This window comes from Trachemys scripta, chromosome 1 (genome assembly GCF_013100865.1).
Source record: "Trachemys scripta elegans isolate TJP31775 chromosome 1, CAS_Tse_1.0, whole genome shotgun sequence".
Taxonomy (NCBI): Eukaryota; Metazoa; Chordata; order Testudines; family Emydidae; genus Trachemys; species Trachemys scripta.
The window spans coordinates 130,633,930-130,655,332 of NC_048298.1; the positions used below are offsets into that span (position 1 = coordinate 130,633,930).

The following is a 21,403-nucleotide window of genomic DNA, read 5'->3' on the forward strand; positions in this document are numbered from 1 at the left end:
GGGGTTGTGGGGCAGGGGCGACGGGCCCCGGGGTGAGAGGGATGGGAGGGGTTGTGGGGCAGGGGTGACGGGCCCCGGGGTGAGAGGGATGGGGGGGGTTGTGGGGCAGGGGCGATGGGCCCCGGGGTGAGAGGGAAGATGGGGGAGTAGGGGAGGGGTCAGTCAGGTTCTTGGTAGGCAGGCGGGGGCGGGGGGTGTGGCCTTTCCCACAAAGCCCGCCTCCCACAACTATCATTTGCATATGACCACTCCCCTCCCCCTACTGTGACCCCGCCCCTCTCCCTCTTTCGTCTGTGGCAGTAGCCCCGCCCCCACTGCTGTTGACGTTAGCGGAAGGAAGCGCCCAGCTTGGGGCAGTGACGTTGTGGAGCGGCGGGGCCCGGCCCCGGCCCGAGGCCGGCAGTATGTGGGGGGCGGCCGATGCGGTGAGTGCGACGGGGGCGGCGCTTCCCGCCCGGCCCCTCCCCCCCGGCACGCGCTAGGGACTCGCTCGCTCGCCCGCGGCCCAGCGACAGCAGCCCCCGCCCGGGGAGAAACGCCCCGGCCCCCGAGCCGGTCCGGCTCCGCCCCGCTGCGGGCAGCCCCACATCCCGGCAGTGCCGGGCAGACCCGTGTCGGGCTGGGGGGCGGGCGCTGTTTGTGGGGGAGGGGGGGGTGTAGGATTTATACCCCCTCCCCCCAGGCAGCGCGGCCAGGCCAGCAAAGGGCAGGAAGTGACGCTCCCAGCGAGCAGGGGGAGCTGCAAGGGGGGACATGAGAACTGGGTCAGACCAATGGTCCGTCTAGCCCAGAGTCCTGTCTTCCCACAGTGACCAGTGCCAGGTGCATCACTGGCAATTATGGCATGATCCATCCCTTGTCCTCCACTCCCTGTTCTTTTTTGAACCTTGTTATACATTTGGCCTCCACAACATCCCCTGATAACAAGTTCTACAGGTTGGGCCTTGCACGAAGAAATACTTCCTTTTGTTTGTTTTAAATCTGCTGCCTGTTAATGTCATTGGGTGACCCCTGGTTCTTGTGTTCTGTGAAGGGGTAAATAATGCTTCCTTATTTACTTTCTCCACACCATTCTTTTCCTAGGGTTTTTTTTATATCTTCTGACTTTAGCTCATATGCTTTATGCATCCCCAGTGCACTGGCCAAAAAACCCCACCTCAATTCAAAATTGCTTCTACAGATCTTTTGAGAAACCTTCCCTCGAACTACCCTCTCCCATTCTTCCTTTAAAATACGATTCTTCCCATGTAACCCATCAGGGCCGGCCTCAGGCACCAGCTTAACAAGCAGGTGCTTGGGGCGGCCAAGGGAGAGGGGCAGCATCTGCGGCAATTCGGGGGTGGCAAGTCCCTCACTCCCTCTAGGAGCGAAGGACCTGCCGCTGAACTGCCGCCGCCGATCGCGGCTTTTTTTTTTTTTTTTTGCTTGGGGCGGCAGAAATGCTGGAGCCGGCCCTGTAACCCATTCCCTAAGAAAAGGTCAGACTGCTATTATTATTATTATTATCTGTTTGTATTGCGGTAGCTGTCATGAGCCCCAGATATGGACCCCATTGTGCTTGGTGCTATGCAAACAAAGAACAAAAAGACAGTCCCTATCCCATGATGACCGGAGACAACAGCTGGACTATTGATTTGGTTATTTAACTGGTTTTGGTAGGAAAGCTTTCGCAAAGAGGCAGATCTAGGTGGTTAAGCTCCAGGTTAGTCTGAATTCCTCTTGGAGCTCTTTCTATAACTCTCAGATGAGAGCACTATATTTCTGCAGTTCATCTCGTGAGCTGCATTGTCCCACAGGTGTGCAGCTGTCTTGACGGGGCATGGATGGAGATGTGATCACAACTGTAGCTGGTTTCGAGTCCACTAATGACCTTTAAGCACAGTGCCAAGGCCTTGAACCGACACTGGAAATGTGCTGGGAGGACAGTGGTGATGTACATGAGGTTGTCCATTCCAGTTAGGAGGTGAGCAGCTGCATTGTAAAGAATTTGGGGAAGGCATTCTTTTCATGTTAGCTCCCAGATAAAGTGGATTACCGTAATCCAGTCTGTAAGTAACATACATATCACTGTGACCAAATCTTTATCAGGGACCAAGGAGCGAACTGAAAGAGAAGACTTGCCTTTATCACCAATGTTACTTGGTGATTTAGCATCAATGATGAATCATACAGGACCCTGAGACTTCATACCACGTTGACAAATGAGGGGGCGGTGGAGATGCCCTCTGTGGATATGTCTACATTGCAATGTAAACCCAGGATTAGTGGGACTCAAGTCAGGCTTGAGTGTCTACATTGTATTTTAACCCTAGGTTAAGAATTTTCTGACCCATGTCTGAACTTAGGTGCTCTGGTGTCCACACTGCAGTGTACAGACCTGAGTCAAAGTAATCATATCCCACAATCCCTAGTGCCACACAACTGAAATGTGGCCACTCTAGCCATAGGACTGAGGTGCACTGTGGGAATACATTACTGCCTGCCCTGTACATTACCAAGAAGCAGCTCGCTTTGCAGAAGGCTTGATCGGTTCACTCTCCGTTGCAAACTAAGGAGGCTCTCTGATAGTGTGCTTGCGGATTGGTGATCAGAACAGAATGGATTAATGCTGACTTGAACTGCTGCAGTTTGAAATGAGGGTGTGGCTTCCATTTTCAATAGAGTGGATTGCAGATTGTTGGGATAGAGAGGACTAAGGAAGTTGTCCCATGGAATAGTGGAATACTTTCAGATGACTCCCGGGATCTGAATCAAGCAGAGCTGCATCTATACTGCAAAGCAGTAGGGCTCGGACCCTGGCTCCATGCTTGATTCAAACTTGGATCCTGTGTCCTGCCTTGATTTGAGGTTGAACCCTCCAGCCCTGCAGGGTCCTGGGACCATGGGTCTGAGCCCTGGGTTAGCACAATTACAGTGTAGACGCAGGGGAGGTTAGCCTTGAGCCCAGGCTCAAGCATGAGCTTGTATTGTATTGTAGACTTACCCTGTAGGTATGTCTACACAACAAAATTAGGTCAAATTTATAGAAGTCGATTTTTTTTAAAGAAGCTATTTTATACAGTCGATTGTGTGTGTCCCCCATAAGCGCATTAAGTCGGCGGACTGCGTCCGCAGTACCAAGGCTAGCGTCAACTTTCGGAGCGTTGCACTGTGGGTAGCTATCCACAGTTCCCGCAGTCTCCGCCACCTATTGGAATTCTGGGTTGAGCTCCCAATGCCTGATAGGTGGTTTTGGGTACATATCGTCAGTCGCCCCTCCCTCCGTGAAAGCAATGGCAGACAATCGTTTCGCGCCTTTTTTCCGTGCAGGCACCATACTGCTTTCAGCAGACAGTGCAGTAGGACTGCTAACCGTCGTCATCGAACGACCGCTTCTGCTGCCACTCTGCTCTCCTGCTCTGGCCGCAGATGGTGCAATAGGTCGGAAAAACTGGTCTTCCAACCACCACTGCCACTCTGCTCTCCTGCAGATGCCATACCACGGCAAGCATGGAGCCTGCTCAGATCACCGCGGCAGTTATGAGCATTGTAAACACCTCGCGCATTATTCTGCAGTATGTTCAGAACCAGAACCTGCAAAAGGAGGCGACGGCAGCGTGGTGACGAGAGTGATGAGGACATGGACACAGACTTCTCTCAAAGTACGGGCCCCGGCAATTCGGACATCCTGGTGGCAATGGGGCAGGCTCATGCCGTGGAATGCTGATTCTGGGCCTGGGAAACAAGCACAGACTGGTGGGATCGCATAATGTTGCAGGTCTGGGATGATTCCCAGTGGCTGCAAAACTTTTGCATGCATAAGGGCACTTTCATGGAACTTTGTGACTTGCTTTCCCCTGCCCTGAAGCGCAAGAATACCAAGATGAAAGCAGCCCTCACAGTTGAGAAGCGAGTGGCGATAGCCCTCTGGAAGCTTGCAACGCCAAACAGCTACCGGTCAGTCGGGAATCAATTTGGAGTGGGCAAATCTACTGTGGGGGCTGCTGTAATCCAGGTAGCCAACACAATCACTGAGCTGCTGCTATCAAGGGTAGTGACTCTGGGAAATGTGCAGGTCGTAATGGATTCCTTTGCTGCAATGGGATTCCCTAACTGTGGTGGAGCGATAGACGGAATGCATATCCCTATCTTGGGACTGGATAGGATGACTAGATGTCCCGATTTTATAGGGTCAGTCCCAATTTTTGGGTCTTTTTCTTATATAGGCTCCTATTACCCCCCCACCCCCTGTCCCGATTTTTCACTCTTGCTGTCTGGTCACCCTAGGACCGGACCACCTTGGCAGCCAGTACATAAACTGCAAGGGGTACTTTTCAATGGTGCTGCAAGCACTGGTGGATCACAAGGGACATTTCACCAACATCAACGTGGGATGGCCAGGAAAGGTACATGACGCTCACATCTTCAGGAACTCTGGTCTGTTCGAACAGCTGCAGGAAGGGACTTACTTCCCAGACCAGAAAACAACCATTGGGGGATGTTGAAATGCCTATGGTTATCCTTGGGGACCCAGCCTACCCCTTAATGCCGTGGCTCAGGAAGCCATACACAGGCACCCTGGATAGTAGTAAGGAGCAGTTCAACTATAGGCTGAGCAAGTGCAGAATGGTGGTAGAATGTGCATTTGGATGTTTAAAAGCGCGCTGGCGCAGTTTACTGACTCGGTTAGACCTCAGCGAAACCAATATTCCCATTGTTATTGCTGCTTGCTGTGTGCTCCACAATATCTGTGAGAGTAAGGGGGAAACGATTATGGCAAGGTGAGAGGTTGAGGCAAATCGCTTGGCCGCTGATTACGTGCAGTCAGACACCAGGGTGGTTAGAAGAGCACAGCAGGGCGTGCTGCGCATCAGAGAAGCTTTGAAAACCAGTTTTATGACTGGCCAGGCTACGGTGTGAGAGTTCTGATTGTTTTTCCTTGATGAAAACCCACCCCCTTGGTTCACTCTACTTCCCTGTAAGCCAACCGCCCTTCTCCCTTCGATCGCTGCTTGCAGAGGCAGTAAAGTCATTGTTGTTTCAAAATCATGCATTCTTTATTAATTCATCACACAAATAGGGGGATAACTGCCAAGGTAGCCTGGGAGGGGTAAGGGAGGAGGGAAGCACCAGGTGGGGTGGGGGAGGAGGGAAGGATAAGGCCACACTGCACTTCAAAACTTACTGAATGCCAGCCTTCTGTTGCTTGGGCAGTCCTCTGGGGTGGAGTGGTTGGGTGCCCGGAGGCCCCCTCGCCCGCTGCCCCTCCCCCCCCCCGCGTTCTTGGGCTTCTGGATGAGGAGGCTATGGAACTTGTAGAGGAGGGTGGACCATTACACAGGGGCTGCAACGGCAATCTGTGCTCCTGCTGCCTTTCCTGCAGTTCAACCATACGCCGGAGCATATCAGTTTGATCCTCCAGTAGCCTCAGCATTGCATCCTGCCTCCTTTCCTCTTGCTCCCGCCACCTCTCCTCTTGCTCATCCCTCCTATCCTCGCGTTAATTTTCTGCTTTCCTGGACTCTGCCATTGTTTGCCTCTATTCTTTAAAAAGACACATTTTAGAGAACAAGGGGTAGACTCTTTCACGGTGAACCAAGCTGTTAACATTACATAGCACATGTGCTTTTGGTACAAGGTTACATTTTGCCTCTTATATTGAGGGCCTGCCGGTTTTTGGAGGGGCTGCGGTTTTTGGGTTAACGTGCAGCACAACTAAACCCCCCCCCCCCCACACACCCAATTCTCTGGGATGATCGCTTCACCCCTCCCCCCCACCGCATGGCTAACAGCAGGGATGATTTCTTTTCAGCCACAGGCACACAGTCTAGCAGGAACAGCCACCTCTGAATGTCCCCTTAATACAATTCCCCTCTTTCAACCAGGTGACCATGAATGATATCACTCTCCTGAGGATAACACAGAGAGAGAAAGAACGGATGTTGCTTGAATGCATTCCAGTAGCTGTACTGGCTGCGAATGCATCCCAAGTCTTCAGGTCCAATTAATCATTAAACATGCTTGCTTTTAAACCAAGTATTATATTTACAAAGGTACAATCACCAGAGGTGCCTTCTCCGCCTTCAAGGTCCGGGAGCCCACCTTGGGAAGGTATTGGCTCCAGGATGATAAACAGTTCCTGGCTGTCGGGGAGAATGGTTTCTCCGCTTGCCTACCGTATGCTACCCTCCTCCTCCTCCATCATCATCATCTTCCTCGTCCCCAAAATCCTCATCCCTGTTGCGTGAGACTCCTCCCTTTCAGGAGTCCATGAACAGGGGTGGGTAGTGGTGGGGGCATCCCCTAGAATGGCATGCAGCTCATCATAGAAGAGGCATATCTCGGGGTCTGACCTGGAGCGGCCATTTGCCTCTTTGGTTTTTTGATAGGCTTGCATGAGCTCCTTAAGTTTCACGTGGCACTGCTGCAGTCCCTGTTATAGCCTCTGTCCTTCATGCCCTTGGAGATTTTTTTCAAATATTTTGGCATTTCGTCTTTTGGAACGGAGTTCTGATAGCACAGATTCATCTCCCCATATAGTGATCAGATCCAGTACCTCCCGTTCAGTCCATTCTGGAGCTCTTTTGCGATTCTGGGACTCCATGGTCACTTCTGCTGATGAGCTCTGCACGGTCACCTGTGCTGATCAGCTTGCCACGCTGGCCAAACAGGAAATTAAATTCAAAAGTTCGCGGGGCTTTTCCTGTCTACCTGGCCAGTGCATCTGAGTTGAGAGTGCTGTCCAGAGCGGTCACAATGGAGCACTCTGGGATAGCTCCCAGAGGCCAATACTGTCAACTTGTGTCCACACTACCCCAAATTTGACCTGGTGATGTCGATTTCAGCGCTAATCCCCTAGTCAGTGAGGAGTACAGAAATCAATTTTAAGAGCCCTTTAAGTCGACAAAAATGGCTTCGTTGTGTGGACGGGCGCAGGGTTAAATCGATGTAACGCTGCTAAATTCGACCTAAATTCGTAGTGTAGACCAGGGCTGTGAAACACGATGACAGCGAGTTCCTCAGAGGATATTCCCCTTTCAACAAGTTTTCTTGATTTTGCTCTGATTTAATCTGAGTCCACTATACTTCATCTTGCAAGCAGTGTGACATCCTGGTTATATCTTAGAAAACGAGATACACAACTGTGGTTTCAACTGTGTTGAAAGTTAATGAGTCTTTATTGAGTTGTAGCCTTCACCCATTGCAATGCAAAAGTTTGGGGTTTTTTAAACCGCCACTAAGGATTTTATCTCTGTGTTATGACCTCAGAGTTGATTGTGAGGCATCCAAGATGTTAACCATGGTCATGTGATGTTGGAGTTTAGTTGGCACTAGAATTTAAATATTTTTGTATAGAAATAGGAGTTTGAAAAGTACATACTCAATTCAGATGACCTTCCCAAACACTGGATAGGCTATTGCATTTTTCAGGGAGGATGGCATGTTCTCTTCTCTGAAGGATGCATTTATTATTTATAAATTTTAGTTACTTTTCACTAGCTTTCGCAAGCCAAGAAAGAGTATATATCACTTTTGCATGCAGTGGGTTAAATGTTTGTAAGGGCTTCCAGGCATGTCATTGTGTGTGAAGGATTCTGTTAGGGGAGGGTGTGACAGTTAATGTTGTGTGGTTCAGTTCCAGATTTTCAGCCTTCGCAAGTCTTCTCGTTGATGATTTCTGCAAAGTAGAATGAATGCTCTGCCAGTGGTTGGTGCTTGAGTACAATGTTTGGATTAATGGTAAAACAGATTCTTTCAATCTTATTCCACATCATCAAATTAAGTTGTCAATTCCTGTGACTGTTTGTTCTTTTTTATGCTACCAGCACTTTTAAAGTCTCTTACTGATATCTCTCTGTAACTACGCTTAATGATTAAAATACCACTTCTGTTATACTGGAGATAAAGCGCTGATTCTGTTGCAGTGAAAAAAATTAGGACTGTGAGTTCTTGTCCCCAGATTCCCTAACAGATGTTGTAAGTACTGTTGTTTGGAGACTTACAAATTTTACTGGCATATCTAGCAGACTAAGATGTCTGTCAAATATGTTTACAAATAAAACAGAAAAGTTCAAATATGCTAACTGTAAATATACCTAAATTCAAGAGCACTGAATTAGTTTTCTTTCAACTTATCTAATGACATCTGTGGTACAAACCAGTCCAAATTTGACATGTCTAGCCTCATCCATTTTAGAGTTATCCAAGCACAATATTTCTGATACATCTGTATGGAGAAAACATGTTCTGTTCTCCCTCCCCTCCTTCTTTAATTCCCCCCCCCCCCAATAAAAAAATAGCTTATGTTGTGTTTGCCCCATCCTCCCTCCTTCAGTTATCCCCCTCCCCCTCCTCCCCATATATATTTTAAAAAATAGTTTAACAGATTAGGGTCAACTGAAAAAGAGGTTGTTAAAATGAAAGCTGGAATTCAACCTTAACTTCAGACAAGACCAAGGAAATGCCTGTTAGCTGATAAAAACAGTTGGAACAATAATCTGATGATTACATGTCCCTCAGTAGGAAAGTGTTCACTGTTTGTGATAACGTGTTCACAGTCTGAGGGTATTGCTAGAACCCCATGTGCTTTTGGGTGCCTAAGGCCTTGGCTACACTTGCAGCTGTACAGCGCTGTGAGGTAAACCTGTCTTCGTACAGCTGAGTAGGGAAAAGTGCTGCAGTCTGTCCACACTGACAGCTGCCAGCGCAGTGGTTTGGCCACACTTGTAACATTTTCAGCTGTGTTGGGAGCAGTGCATTATGGGCAGCTATCCCAGCATTCATGTGGCTGCAACGTGCTTTTCAAAACGGGGAGGGGGGTGGATTGTGACAGGGAGTGTGTGGGGAGAGAGAGTGCTTTTTGGAGCATGTGAGCTCTCTATTTTGCAAGTTCCGAACTCCCGGCCCTCTGCTCATTCGTTTACTTACTTAAAGCAAGCTGGAAATTGTTTGCTTTTCTCTGCAGTACGAGCTTTGAAACCGGCACTTCCGCATTCCTGCAGCCAGTCACAACAATGGAGAGGACTGGCCACTTGACAAGGTGATTAGTACAGCGCTGCAAGCTTTTGCACTCACACCTGTGAGTCGTAGCCACTCCGCTGCAGCTGTTATTCCTCTCGGAGATGTGGAGTACCTGCAGCGGTGTACCCAGAGATACAGCGCTGCAAGTGCCCTGCCAGTGTGGACGGGGAGTGAGTTACAGCGCTGGGGGAGGCTTTACAGCGCTGTAACTTGCAAGTGTAGCCAAGGCCTAAGTAGCAGCAGTGACCAGAAGCAGTACTTCTTTGTGTGTGCTTAGCTAGAAGGTTGTGACCTTTTCTTTGGACTCTGCTGCTGCTATCTGTGCCTCAAGATTAGATTACTTTAACCAGCTTCTTGGTGGGACTAAATTTTGGAGACTATTCAAAATCTTCACCTTGCTTGTTGGTGTGGATTGATTTAAATCAGAAAGACGGAAACCTTGATTTAAGTAATCAATTTTAATCTTGATTTGTGTTTATACTTTTTAGTTATTTTCCTGAGGAAAGGTTGATTCGCATTGGTTGGTAACTACTGCCACTAAATACAGCCTTTACACTAAATGTGGTACTGTTTTTTGCTAACTTGAAGGATATATTGTATCTATACACATTTACTTAAGCAATTTATATAGCTTAATTGACATTTATTCAGATTCTTAATTTTTATATTTATATTATGTTAGAAAATGGTGAATGATACATTTCTTATTTACTAGTTAATTTACTTTTAATTTGCATCAAGCTCTATTTGAATGGAAATTGAGTCAATTAAAATGTACAAAACCAGCATTTTAAAATTATTTATGAGTTAAATAAAACTACCTTAATGTGCTGGATAGATAAGGGGAAAAAAAGTTTATCAAAGCATGTTTTGCATCTAAAACTAAAACAAAGGCAGTATTATCTGTAGTTAGTGGATTGATCAGATTGTTTCTGGTCACCATGTCCTTTAGGGTTTTAGAACTAGTAGATCTCATCCTCTCACACTTAACTTTTATTCACAGAGTGGGAGAAAAAAAACAAGCTTTCCTGATTTGTCAACTGCCATTGGCTCCTTAACTGTGAATGAACTAGTCATTGAACTGAATTAGTTGAATAAACTGAAAGTAAGAAAATATTTTCTCTGTACCTGTGAAAGAGGCTACTGCTGTCAAAAGCTAATTTAGTACTTCAACAAACTAAAGTCTTGAAAAATCAGATTTTTTTTTTTTTTTTTTTTAAATCCTGGGTGTTTATTCATCCAGTTGCTTGTTCAGCAGAGCTTCTTAGAGGGAATATATTACACCTGTGCTGTATGGTTTGGATTGGAGTCTGTCTGTTGCCCAATGAAATTTAAGAGCCTGGTTTTAATCAAAAGGCTCTAAATGGTTTGGTCCTAGTTTCTGAAGAAAGTTTCCCTCTCGTTGTCTGGTAGTATAGCAGGTGAGATCTGTGGAGGTGCTTGAGCTAGCAATACCCAGGTATAACTGGAATGGGGTTGCTGGTAGGGCTTTCAACTCGGGAACTCACTCACTATCTTTCCTTAGTTGGACACAGCCTGAGTCTGTTGACCTTGTGGGCATTCTGAAGGCCTGTATGTTTTTTTCAGGCATTTGAGAAAGGCCTGGATGAGAAGAGTTTAAGCCAGTTTATGGGGTACTATTTATTAAACTAGACAGATAGAAGAGTGAGGAAGTGTCTAAGGGGGGCTGATCTCCAGGGTATTGTACCTGCCTTTCTTGCCCCATATAGTAACTTTTTAAAAGTCAGATTTTTTTTTTCAAATAAGAGTTGTATATTAATTAAAAAAAATCAAGACAAACTAGTGTTTCTGAAATAACAAATTTCTATAAATAATGGATTTTCACAGAAGATATTTTTTGTGGCTATTTCAGGAAATGCTTCAAAGAGCATCAGAAGAATTCTCTCCAAAGATGGAGATTCCTGAGGAGGAGATGGATACAACTGATACCCAATGGGGCTGGTTTTACTTGGCTGAATGTGGCAAATGGCATATGTTTCAGGTATCTAAACATTGGATTATGTTATCTGTGATAACTTCCACACTTCAAATGTACTGTATTTAAACTTGTCCTTTCTGGTTTGTTTTGAAGACTGATTCAAACACTCAGTGTTCAGTTAGCAGTGAAGACATTGAAAGGAGCTTCAAAATGAATCCAGAAGGCTCTGTTTCTTTTACTACTGCAAAATTTAACTACAAGTTAGACTTTTCAGGTATGTCTTTCTCTAACAATAAAGTATTTATATATTTTTAGGTTTCTCATGACAAGAGTTGACCAGTGCATCTTACATGCTGTTGGCCTCAAGTATCTCTTTTATTGTAGTGCAAAAAAGCACAATTGGGAAGGCCTTCTTCATATGAATGTACATTTGACATTTTATGGAGACAGTTATGTGGTTCAGCCTTCTAGCTTTGTTACTGTAAGTAGCATACCCTGTCCAGTAACACTGGTGTTTGTCCTGTCTCCTCTCACTTGAGATATAAGTGGTGCTGTACCGTATACTCAGAGAAATGGGAACACTAAAAGTTTGTTTTCTTCTAAATATTCAAGCAGCAAGTGTTGTAGAAAATGATTTTCTGTCTTCACAAACTCTATATAAGTAATGTTGATAAAGTGACAATATAATTCAACTGGCAGATACTTCAACAATCCAACTCTGATATGTTCATCAGAGCATCAGATATCATTTTCTAGAAAATGACTTTATGTAAAGATCTCATATATTCATATTGTATGGACTCTTTATCACAGGTTACTGATGGTTTCCAGTGTAGTTACTATGTAGTTAATTTTAAATATGTTTTATTATGTAGAAAGTTGCAATGTAATGGCTTCTCATTCTGAATATTTCAAATATTGCACTTATAGTTTCATCCGTATTTTCATATTAAACTGACCAAAGGCCTGTCATGCTCACGTGATGTGGATGTTCTGTTTTGGGATAGCAGTCTCTCTATTCTGATCTTACCCTACAGTTGTAGGGCAATACAGTGGTGGACTATATGAAAATATGTACATTCATGCAGAATTTTGTATTTTGTTAAATACTTTTTCAAATAGCTTCTTTAGAGTTTACTTTTAAAATCAGATTTTGTAAACTATATTTAAATCTTGAATCTTTGCTTAAAAATGCTAAAGGCAGCTGTTAAGCATAACATAATTTTCACCATACTGTTAATATAGTATCACTTTTATATTTAAATGTGGTACAAAGATGTTAGCTTCTGCACTGCATTAAAATTAGCATTTAGATGCAGAAGTCTAGAGTGTAATCCTAGCCTTATTAAAATCAATGTGAGTTTTGTCATTGGCTTAAATGTGCCAGGATTTCACCACTAGTGAATATGCACTGTCTGTCTTCAGTACAGTACTTATTTAGTACTAATTCCCATGGTATGTGGGAGCTCTACTAATGTTTTTTTGCATTCTAGTAGTAGTAGTGTTGGAGAATAATATTCTGAAATGCTTCTCTCAACACTTGAGACAATAATTTCTATTCAGCAACTCTAAAAATATCATTTTCTGGGTACTGTGCTATGTCCAAACACTTTACATTTCTGTAGATTGAATGTTTCTGGTACTCACTTAATTTTCATTTTATATACAGTGATGAAACAAACCAATCTGACTACTGGAAAACAGCGTCCAATAAAGCGAGCTCCCTTTTCTATCAGTGCTTTCAGGTAAGAACTAAAGGTGGTTCATTGTTGGTTCAGTTCATCATTCCTCTAGTAAGATGAACTAGAAACATTTTAAAATTTCTTCATTATTTTTTACCCTCCTCAAATTAAATCTGGGGACACAGATTGGAGCGGGAAAGCAAAAGAGGAGGAAATCTCTCCTTGCCCATTAAAAATAACTATCCACAGTTTGAATCCCCATTCAGGACCCAAGCGGTGTGTCAAATTATAGATTAGTGCAAAATTCTGTACAGAGTAGGAATCCTATTGGGGGAAGAGAAAAGCTTCAACTCTTGAGTGTGATTTAACTTATATTTTTGTGTTTTAAGTTATATCTGTGAAAATGAGGCTATCCCAATGCCTTCACACTGGGAGAATGTAAATACAGAGGAACCGTATCAGGTAAGAGCTATTATGACATGAAACATACATATGATGAAAGAACAATGGACTTCAGTGAAACTATACTAACCTCTCTTTTTCCAGCTTATTCCTTTGCAAAAACAAACAAATGAATATAATGAAGTTTCTAGTCTCTTTGGGAAAACAATGGATAGCAACCGAATTAAAAGAATTCAGAGAATTCAAAATCTAGACTTGTGGGAGTTTTTTTGCAGGTGAGATTATTTCTAAAACAAACACTGTACTAGGTCTGCTAATAGAATAAATATCTTTTAAAGGCATGCAGCAGAAACAGTTAAATACATCTAATTATAAAACTGTTGGAATACTTATTGTGTGTCTGCACCCTTTCTGCATCTGGTCTCTTTCTTCTGTTCCCTAATTGGTCCTGTTCTTGTGTTTATAGTCATATATCAGCATTCCTATTAAAGAGCCTGATTTTTTTTATGGATTTGGAATTTAATGATACTTCTGTAACAACCGTAAGCTAAAGATCACAAACTGCTTAAAACTTGAAAAGCAATGAGAAAATTGAAAAGCACTGTTGCAATAAAAATTTATTTTGGGCTGAAATTTGATATGCAGTTTCAAAGGTTTTATATTTAAATTTAAACTAAAGAAGAATTTTTTTTTTTAAAGGCATGTAAAGCAATCTTTGTTTCAGATCAAATTTTTATTTTGGTCACTAAGGTCAGCAGGTACAACTCAACATGCACATGGAGCAGATTTTTGGGCTAAGAAGGTACCATTTTTACAAAATCCCTTTTCAGACTAGAACTGCACTTTAAATTGATTAAGCAGTGTTTCAATTTCCTGATTTACCAGTTGTGAAAAATACACTGTCTTTGATATAGAGGAAAAAGTAAAACCTCACGAATTGTAGATTGGCATTCACAGCCTTTGCCATTTACTGTTATAGTCTTAACATTCCTAGAATGTTATCTGTTTTTTCTAGAGATGGGTCCAGATGCCTTTGAACTTTGAAGAAGTTCATATCCAAATCTGAATTTAACTTTGCAGCTATTTTTCAATTATTTAAAAAAAAAAAAGGTTTTGAAAGGCTTTATCAAAAGTTGTATTTGTCGGAAACAGGGAAACTATGTCTCTGCAGTTGTTAGTCTTCTGGCGAAATTGACATTGAAAAATGTTTCTAATTTTGAATGGTTGTATGAATGGTTTCATGTGAATTCCTCCTTGGTTATTAAAGGAGTTGAATAGCTGAATGTCCCTAGCCCATGTTGCTAGAAAAATATTTTTTCCTGATGGACAATAAGGTACCAGACTTGAGCAGTTTCGTGATCATTTTTAATATATCAAATCTTTGAACAGTAAATAATCATCCAACTGGTAAAGAATGTGTGGCAACTTCAGAGAGCCCCCTCATCAACATATGGAAAGGAAGAGCACAAGCATAGCTACTTTTTCATGAAGGATAACATTGGGTTCCCTTCTAATCCTCTCTGTGTGAGCTGGCTGGTAGAGGTGACTATGGTCATTGTTCTCAGAAAGTATATATAGTGGACCCCAAGATATTGTTATGATAGAGTGAAGGGGTCACAACAGACTTCTTGTAAAATGAGCCTTCACAGGGTTGTATTCGTTGCATGTCTAGTGAGGCAAAACAAATACTCCTGATTTGTCAAGTTTCTCACCTTACCATCTTCTCTTTATGAATTTTAGTGTAGGGTGAAGTGTCTGTGTTGGATCCAGCTCTATGCAGCAAATCCAAGTTTAGTCTGTCAGTATTGCAGAAGTCATTGCTGGCTTGAGCGTTCCTGCTTTCTTTCCCACTAAATATTGTATGGGGCAGGGTGAGTTAGGAGTTCTTGAGTTTTGTTCCCACCTCTTCTCTGATCAGTCTTTATTTAATATTTGCACTTCAGAAACATTATGTATTACACGGTTGCCCTTGGAAATGTCAATATGTATCTTTCTAGAAAGGGAACTTATAAAAAGTCAGCATGAAGATATATTGGACCATTATGACAATAAAATCAATAAGTAAAAAATGAAAAAATATTAAGGTGTTACATGGGCTTAAAAGGTGCTATGCTGTAGATGAAATTGTATGGTATATTGTATTTGAGAAACACCTTGTGATCATGTAATTGCACGCTTATAGTGAATATTTACAGAGAGAGTTGTCTTAAGATTGCATATTGAATCTTAATTTTCTCATTTCCTGGCTTATGAGTGATTAATTTTTGCAACTTTAGCCTTCTTTTAATGTATTGGTATATGGTATTGGTAATGTATTGGTAAGTATATAAATACATTCTACAGTTAAAAAGTCTATTTGCTTTGATTTGTGCTTTTGTACCAATCTTACTACTTTGAAGCTTGTATATCTAGCAGTGTCCCTGTTGTAACAATTTATTGCTTTAAAGTGGATTTCTATAGAGGTATCTCTGAAGTTTTTCAATTTGTGGCATACTTCTATGAATAAGAATATCAAGAAATGATATTAGATCCCCACTGACTTCTGAGTTCACAGTGCAGATTTGTGTTCTCTTTGATTTTCTACCTTTTGCTGAAAAAAGGACTTGATGGGCAGCAGGGACCACTGCACAATTAAGTGTGTGCTTTAAGAACGCCAAAGCTATGGAGTTCCCACTACCCCATTTTTGGAAACATGAACTCAGGAATGGGAATCTGTTATTGCGTGCAGTATGATTATTACAGTATTGCAATATTACTTTGCAATTAACACAAACAGTAATATACAGTATTAAAATTCCATGCACAATGGAGTATAAAGGCATGAGGGGAATCCTCTCGGTCCAGAAACTGCTTGCCCTTATTTTTCCATGGGGGGGAAAACCTAAAGATTTGTATCAAAGTCACAAGGATGGCTGGCAATGGTCTCAGAGGCTCAGCTGCTTTCTGGGTGAAATAACGTATTTGTGTGTCTGACCCAGTCATTTGGAGCAGATGAACCTCATCACTAAGATGCTGATTTTGTCATGGATATTTTTAGTAAAAGTCATGGAGTTGTCATGGGTAATAAACAAAAAGTCATGGAAGCCGTGACCTGTCCCTGACTTTAACTAAAATCATCCCTGACAAAAATGGGGAGGGAAGAGAGTCCAGCACCTGCTCTCCCCCCACCCCAAAGCAGCTGGGAGCTGCAGGTACTCCATTGCCCAGTGGCTGGGAGGGGTCCCCCACTGCCCTGCGGGGCTGGGAGCTGTGGGGGGAGGGGGGTCCCGCAGTGGCAGGGGAGCTGTGGGGGGGGGGAGAAGGGGAGGGGGAGGTTGAGGCCGATTCCCCACTCTGGCACTACAGAAGGTGGGGACCCGCAAGGATTCTAAAAATTAATACTGGCCACTCCAGGCTTGTATTGAACTCCCAAGGTTACAGCTTTTTTCTACCCTTGGATGGGTAGATGCTGCCACCACCCAAGTGCAAAACCCCTTTGAGAACCTAGGAAGGTGCACTTGGTAATTCCTCCCTGTGGGGTACCCTCAAGTCTTTTCACCCCACTGCCGGGGAAAAGCTGAAAAAGAAAAACAGAGGAAATCAGCTGTTCCCACTAGCTAATTAAATAACGTGCACAAACCTCTTAGGAACCAAAAATCCAATTCTGTTCTTAAAAAAAAAAAAAAAAGGTAAATTTTATTAAAAAACAAAACGAAGAAAATACATCTGGAAACTTAGGCTATTGCTAGATTTTAAAAAGAACAACTACCATCAAGAATAGTTTCTTGAGGTCCAGCTTAAAGGTTACAAGCAAAACAAAAGCATCTCAGGTTAGCACACAGGAATCCACAAGCCATAAAGAAATAAAAAGAGATAAACCTAATTGCGTCTTCCTAGACATTTCCTGGTCTACTTACATATCTGGGGTTTCAAATGAGTAGTTTCTAGGTATGATACCGATGATTTTTCATATAGGGTGACCAGATGTCCTGATTTTATAGGGACAGTCCTATATTTGTGGTTTTTTTTATATGGGCTCCTATTACCCCCCCCCATCCCTGTCCCGATTTTTCAGACTTGCTATCTGGTCAACCTATTTTCATACCTGGCCCCAAGCTTCTTACAGGATAGTTGCTGCCCTGTTTGCCTCTCCCCAGGAGAACAACCACAGACAGACAAAAGGGCAGTCTTGTTTCAATTTTTAAAATTTCTAGCCTTCCCATTGGCTCTTTTGGCCAGGTGTCCACATATTTCCTTTTACCTATGCACAGCAGTGAGACTTTTTAACCCTTTACAGGTAGAGCAATTAGAGAACAGCCACTAAGAGGGATTTTATAGCTACTGGCTGGTTGGCTACTTAGATGGTAGAACTTTGAGCTGTATTTGAGGAGCAGAATCAACTTTGGTCACTTTTCTCAAATTCAGCTGTTGCAGTATCATTTCTCCTCTCAGTTTCTGTCCAATTCCAGTTTGATTACAAAAGCTTTTGTAATGCTATGCTTTTTTTGTAGGAAAAAAGCTCAGCTAAAGAAGAGAAGAGGTGTCCCTACCATTAATGAACACATGTTATTTCATGGTACCAGCAATGAATTTGTAGAAGCAATATGCATTCATAACTTTGACTGGAGAATAAATGGTATGCATGCTGCTGTGTATGGAAAAGGTAAGCTGTAATGACTCCTTTAATACCACGCCATGTAATTTTTGAGTAATACACTTCTTTTGCTCTTCCCTCTCTAAACATATAATGGTGTCCCACAAATGCATTTACCATACTGTGGTCTGTAGGGCATTAGTTGTTGGTCTGTGGAGGATTGTTTAATCTGTCTCTCTTCTTCCTGCTAAATGTGATAAAAAGACAGCTAAAATATATTAAGTAAGCAATTCCTGTAGTTACCACAGTTGGATATTATGCAGTAGGGTGGGGCAGAAGGGTAAGCCGGTCATGGGGCAATCTCCCAACTAAGATGTGGTTCACACTGAAAAAGCTTGAGAAGCACAGCACTAGTATAATTCTTATAAATTTTGCTGGATTGATTATGAATATAAAACTGAGATATATGGCCTGATTCAGATCTTACACCATTTTGATGTAAGAAGGGATCAGAATCAGGCCCTCTAGATTTCATAATGAGACTGTTTTCATCGGGTATAATTTTTGCTGTTTGTTTTTTAAGGGACCTATTTTGCAAGAGATGCATCGTACTCCAGTCGTTTCTGCAAAGACGATATGAAGCATGGAGATACGTTTCAAATCCATGGTGTCAATCTGCAACATCATGTGTTCAGAACGTATAAAGTTATGTTTCTTGCTCGTGTTTTAACTGGAGACTATGTCATCGGAGATTCCAAATACATGAGACCTCCTTCAAAAGATGGGAGCTTTGTGAACTTATTCGACAGCTGCGTGGATAGTACTTGGAATCCAAAGATCTTTGTTATCTTTGATACCAACCAAATCTACCCTGAATATTTAATAGAGTTCTGTTAAGTTTTGCAAGGAGCCAAACTGAATATTAGGTTGGTTGTGATGGATGGTCAGTATGTCTTTGCGAAGGAAATATAACTTACAATTCTTTTTTAAATACACGGTGGTGAACAGGGATGGAGATGTGAAGGAAAATCTGGCTTACATCTGTAAAATCCTTTTGGCTTAAGGTTGGTTGTCCATCTGTTAGTCCTGTAAATAAACGTTGATGCTTTTCATATTTAGGGTTTATAAAAAAATTTAATATGGCTTAGCTGAGCCTTAATTAAATTGGACATTTAATGTCTTCAAAGAATTCTTACTGCTATACATTTTTAAAAATAATACATATGTATTTATCTATGTGTAAAATATATATTTATGCGTATGATACAGTATGTGTACAGATGAATAATCTTTTATAAAGATTTTATTTATAATTTTACAAAATGCAGGGGGCTTAATAGTTATTGGTATATTGCAGTATGTATTACTTGTAGATTGGAGTTTAAATCTACAGAACAATCCGTCTAGGGAAAGCAAAGGTCTGGAATCCTAGAATATCAGGGTTGGAAGGAACCTCAGGAGGTCATCTAGTCCAACCCCCTGCTCAAAGCAGGACCAAGCCCCAGTCAGATTTTTGCCCCAGATCCCTAAATGGCCCCCTCAGGGATTGAGCTTACAATCCTGGGTTTAGCAGGCTAATGCTCAAACCACTGAACTGAACCAGCTGCTAGGACTAAATCTAGGTCTCATTCTGCTTCAAGCAACCTTGCAATAATGCTGTGCAACCTGTAAGTTGAAGTCTGGTTGTGACAGAATAATATACCTGACAGCAGTTGTGGTCAGTAATTAGGTAGGTATTTAGCCCTCGAGTCCTCTGCTAGGATCTCTTATGTGATCTATAGAATTGTTGTTTAATAGTAAAATGTGTTTTTTGTCATCTCCCCTCCCTCCCTTTGAAAACGTGTGTGTGTGTGTGTGTGTGTGTAGCCGGCTTCTGTTTGTATGCTACTGTCTTTCTATAGCTTGGCTGGAATTTTAAGATGCACTCGATGTTGACATGACTCTACTTCCATTGAAGTTGATGGTAATACTCTATTGAATTCAATGGAAAAAAGAATTAAACCAAAATGAAGGGCTTCTAAAAATTCCATCCCTTAATTTTTCCCTATGTTTCATGACTGGTTTTAGTAATACTTGTATGTGCTGTTTTTATGTAAACCAAGTTTTCTTTCCATTTGCATAGATGCAGAGTATGGACTGTTTTTGCCAGGTAGAATCTGATTGGGGAGGAGAAGAGGGACCAGAAGAAAGATCAGAAAGACCTAAACTCCCGAAGAAGGGGGACTGAGGTGTTAAATGAGTAAAAACACATTGGCCTTCCCTCATGAGACTGCCTCTTTGGATCCCTCCTCTTGGATTCTTGCCCTGTCACACAGACCTTAGGTATACTCAAAGTTGTGTTAGCTTTCTGGCATGGGAGGGAGCATATTACTGCACATGCACAGCCTGGCATTATGACCCAGCTAATAGAGACATGTATCCCCTCCTCCCTAAGTCCTTTATCTGTGTCTGTTCATGGACTCTTGCAGTCACACCACATGTTGGTTATTTGTGTTCTTTGAAATTTCTGCGAAACTTTTCCTTGACTTATCTTCTTCAGCTGTTCAGGGCAGGGACTGTGGCTTCCTTTGTGCTTGTACAGTACCTAGCACAATGGGCCTCCTGAGTGGGATCTCTGGGTGTTATTGCAATGATAACCAGTGATTGGTGCTATAGAACGGTAAACCTTCACTAATCCACAAGCCTTGTAATACACGCATGCACACACATTAAGGCGACATCTACACTGTGAGCTAGGTGTGTGAGTCCCCTGCTCATGTGTACAGACTTGAGCTAGCATGAGTATAAATAGCAGTGTAGCTGTGGTAGCATGGGTAGCAGCCATGGAGGAATGACTAAGCCATCCCAGTGTGAGTATGTGTACACAAGCAGAGGGAATCACCCCTAGGTTGTAGTGAACCCTCCCGACTTCTCATCAGAGACTTACTAGCAAATGCGGTAGGGTGTCCTCAGACTAAGTCCTCTTTATTTTTATAAAATATTCTACAATACATGTACTTCGACATTATGAAATTATAAGAAGTCAAAATAAAAAAAGTTGTACCCTTTTGTTTGTTCACTCACTAATTTCCAAAATCCAGTAATTATTTTCCTCACATTTATTAGACTCATCTCAAGCTCTTCAGCTGGTGGGGCTAAGATAGGTTCCTCTGGCACCTTGAAATGGTCTATAAAGAATGTCTGTGGTACCAGTTAAATCTGCTCACTCCCTTTCCTCTGGCTGTGACTCTTCAACAATCTTTGTACCCAGCACCTTGGTACTGTCCCCTTTAGTGGCTTTGCCCTATTTGACACAGTGACTTATCTGTGAGCCCGGTACCAGAGTCCCCCTGGCTAGCTCATATGTCAGCAGTACGACTAGGCCTTCGGTCACTGAAATCACAGTACCATGTACAGCTGTTGAGACATCTGTGCCATCTACTTCCCCTATACAGGTAGAAAGGGTGCAGGAATGCTATAGTACAGTGGTCTCCGAAGTGGGGTGCGCGGCAGGAGGAGCGTTGTTGTTGGGTTTTTGTTTTTTTTTTTTTTGCTTCGTCATGCGGGAGTGTGCGGCCTTTTTTTTTTTTTTTTCCCTTTGGCACGGCAGGGGGTTCGTGCGCAAAAAATTTTTACTGATAGAGGTGCGCGATCAAAAAAGTTTGGAGACCACTGCTATAGTACACCAAGAAGGGTAGCTGTGCCCTTGGAGGAGGTGGATTCCTTTTCATCTTCATTGGGATATAGTAAAGATACATCTGTTCATCCCTCTTCCCTTCCAGAGGCACCACCTTGGAAGTCAGGGAGGGATTCTAGGGCTGCTCTTTG

At 42.8% G+C, this 21,403-nt stretch overlaps 1 protein-coding gene across 9 annotated transcripts; it reads left to right on the forward strand.

Annotated features, from left to right (window-relative positions):
• Nucleotides 1-323: 323 nt before the first annotated feature.
• PARP11 (poly(ADP-ribose) polymerase family member 11) lies at nt 324-20,645 on the forward strand. Of its 9 annotated transcripts, XM_034785171.1 has the most exons (11): nt 325-425; nt 1,797-1,963; nt 7,616-7,719; nt 10,004-10,105; nt 10,874-11,002; nt 11,093-11,213; nt 12,609-12,684; nt 13,011-13,083; nt 13,168-13,298; nt 17,514-17,665; nt 18,180-20,645. In XM_034785171.1, exons 5-11 carry the CDS (start codon nt 10,877-10,879, stop codon nt 18,491-18,493), a joined length of 993 nt encoding a protein of 330 aa, XP_034641062.1. In that variant the 5' UTR covers nt 325-425; nt 1,797-1,963; nt 7,616-7,719; nt 10,004-10,105; nt 10,874-10,876; the 3' UTR covers nt 18,494-20,645. The 9 variants fall into 9 exon arrangements, 8 of the variants coding, with proteins under 8 accessions (XP_034641024.1, XP_034641062.1, XP_034641042.1 ...); XM_034785151.1 differs by lacking the exon at nt 10,004-10,105; XM_034785161.1 differs by lacking the exons at nt 325-425; nt 10,004-10,105 and adding an exon at nt 1,516-1,702.
• Nucleotides 20,646-21,403: the final 758 nt, after the last annotated feature.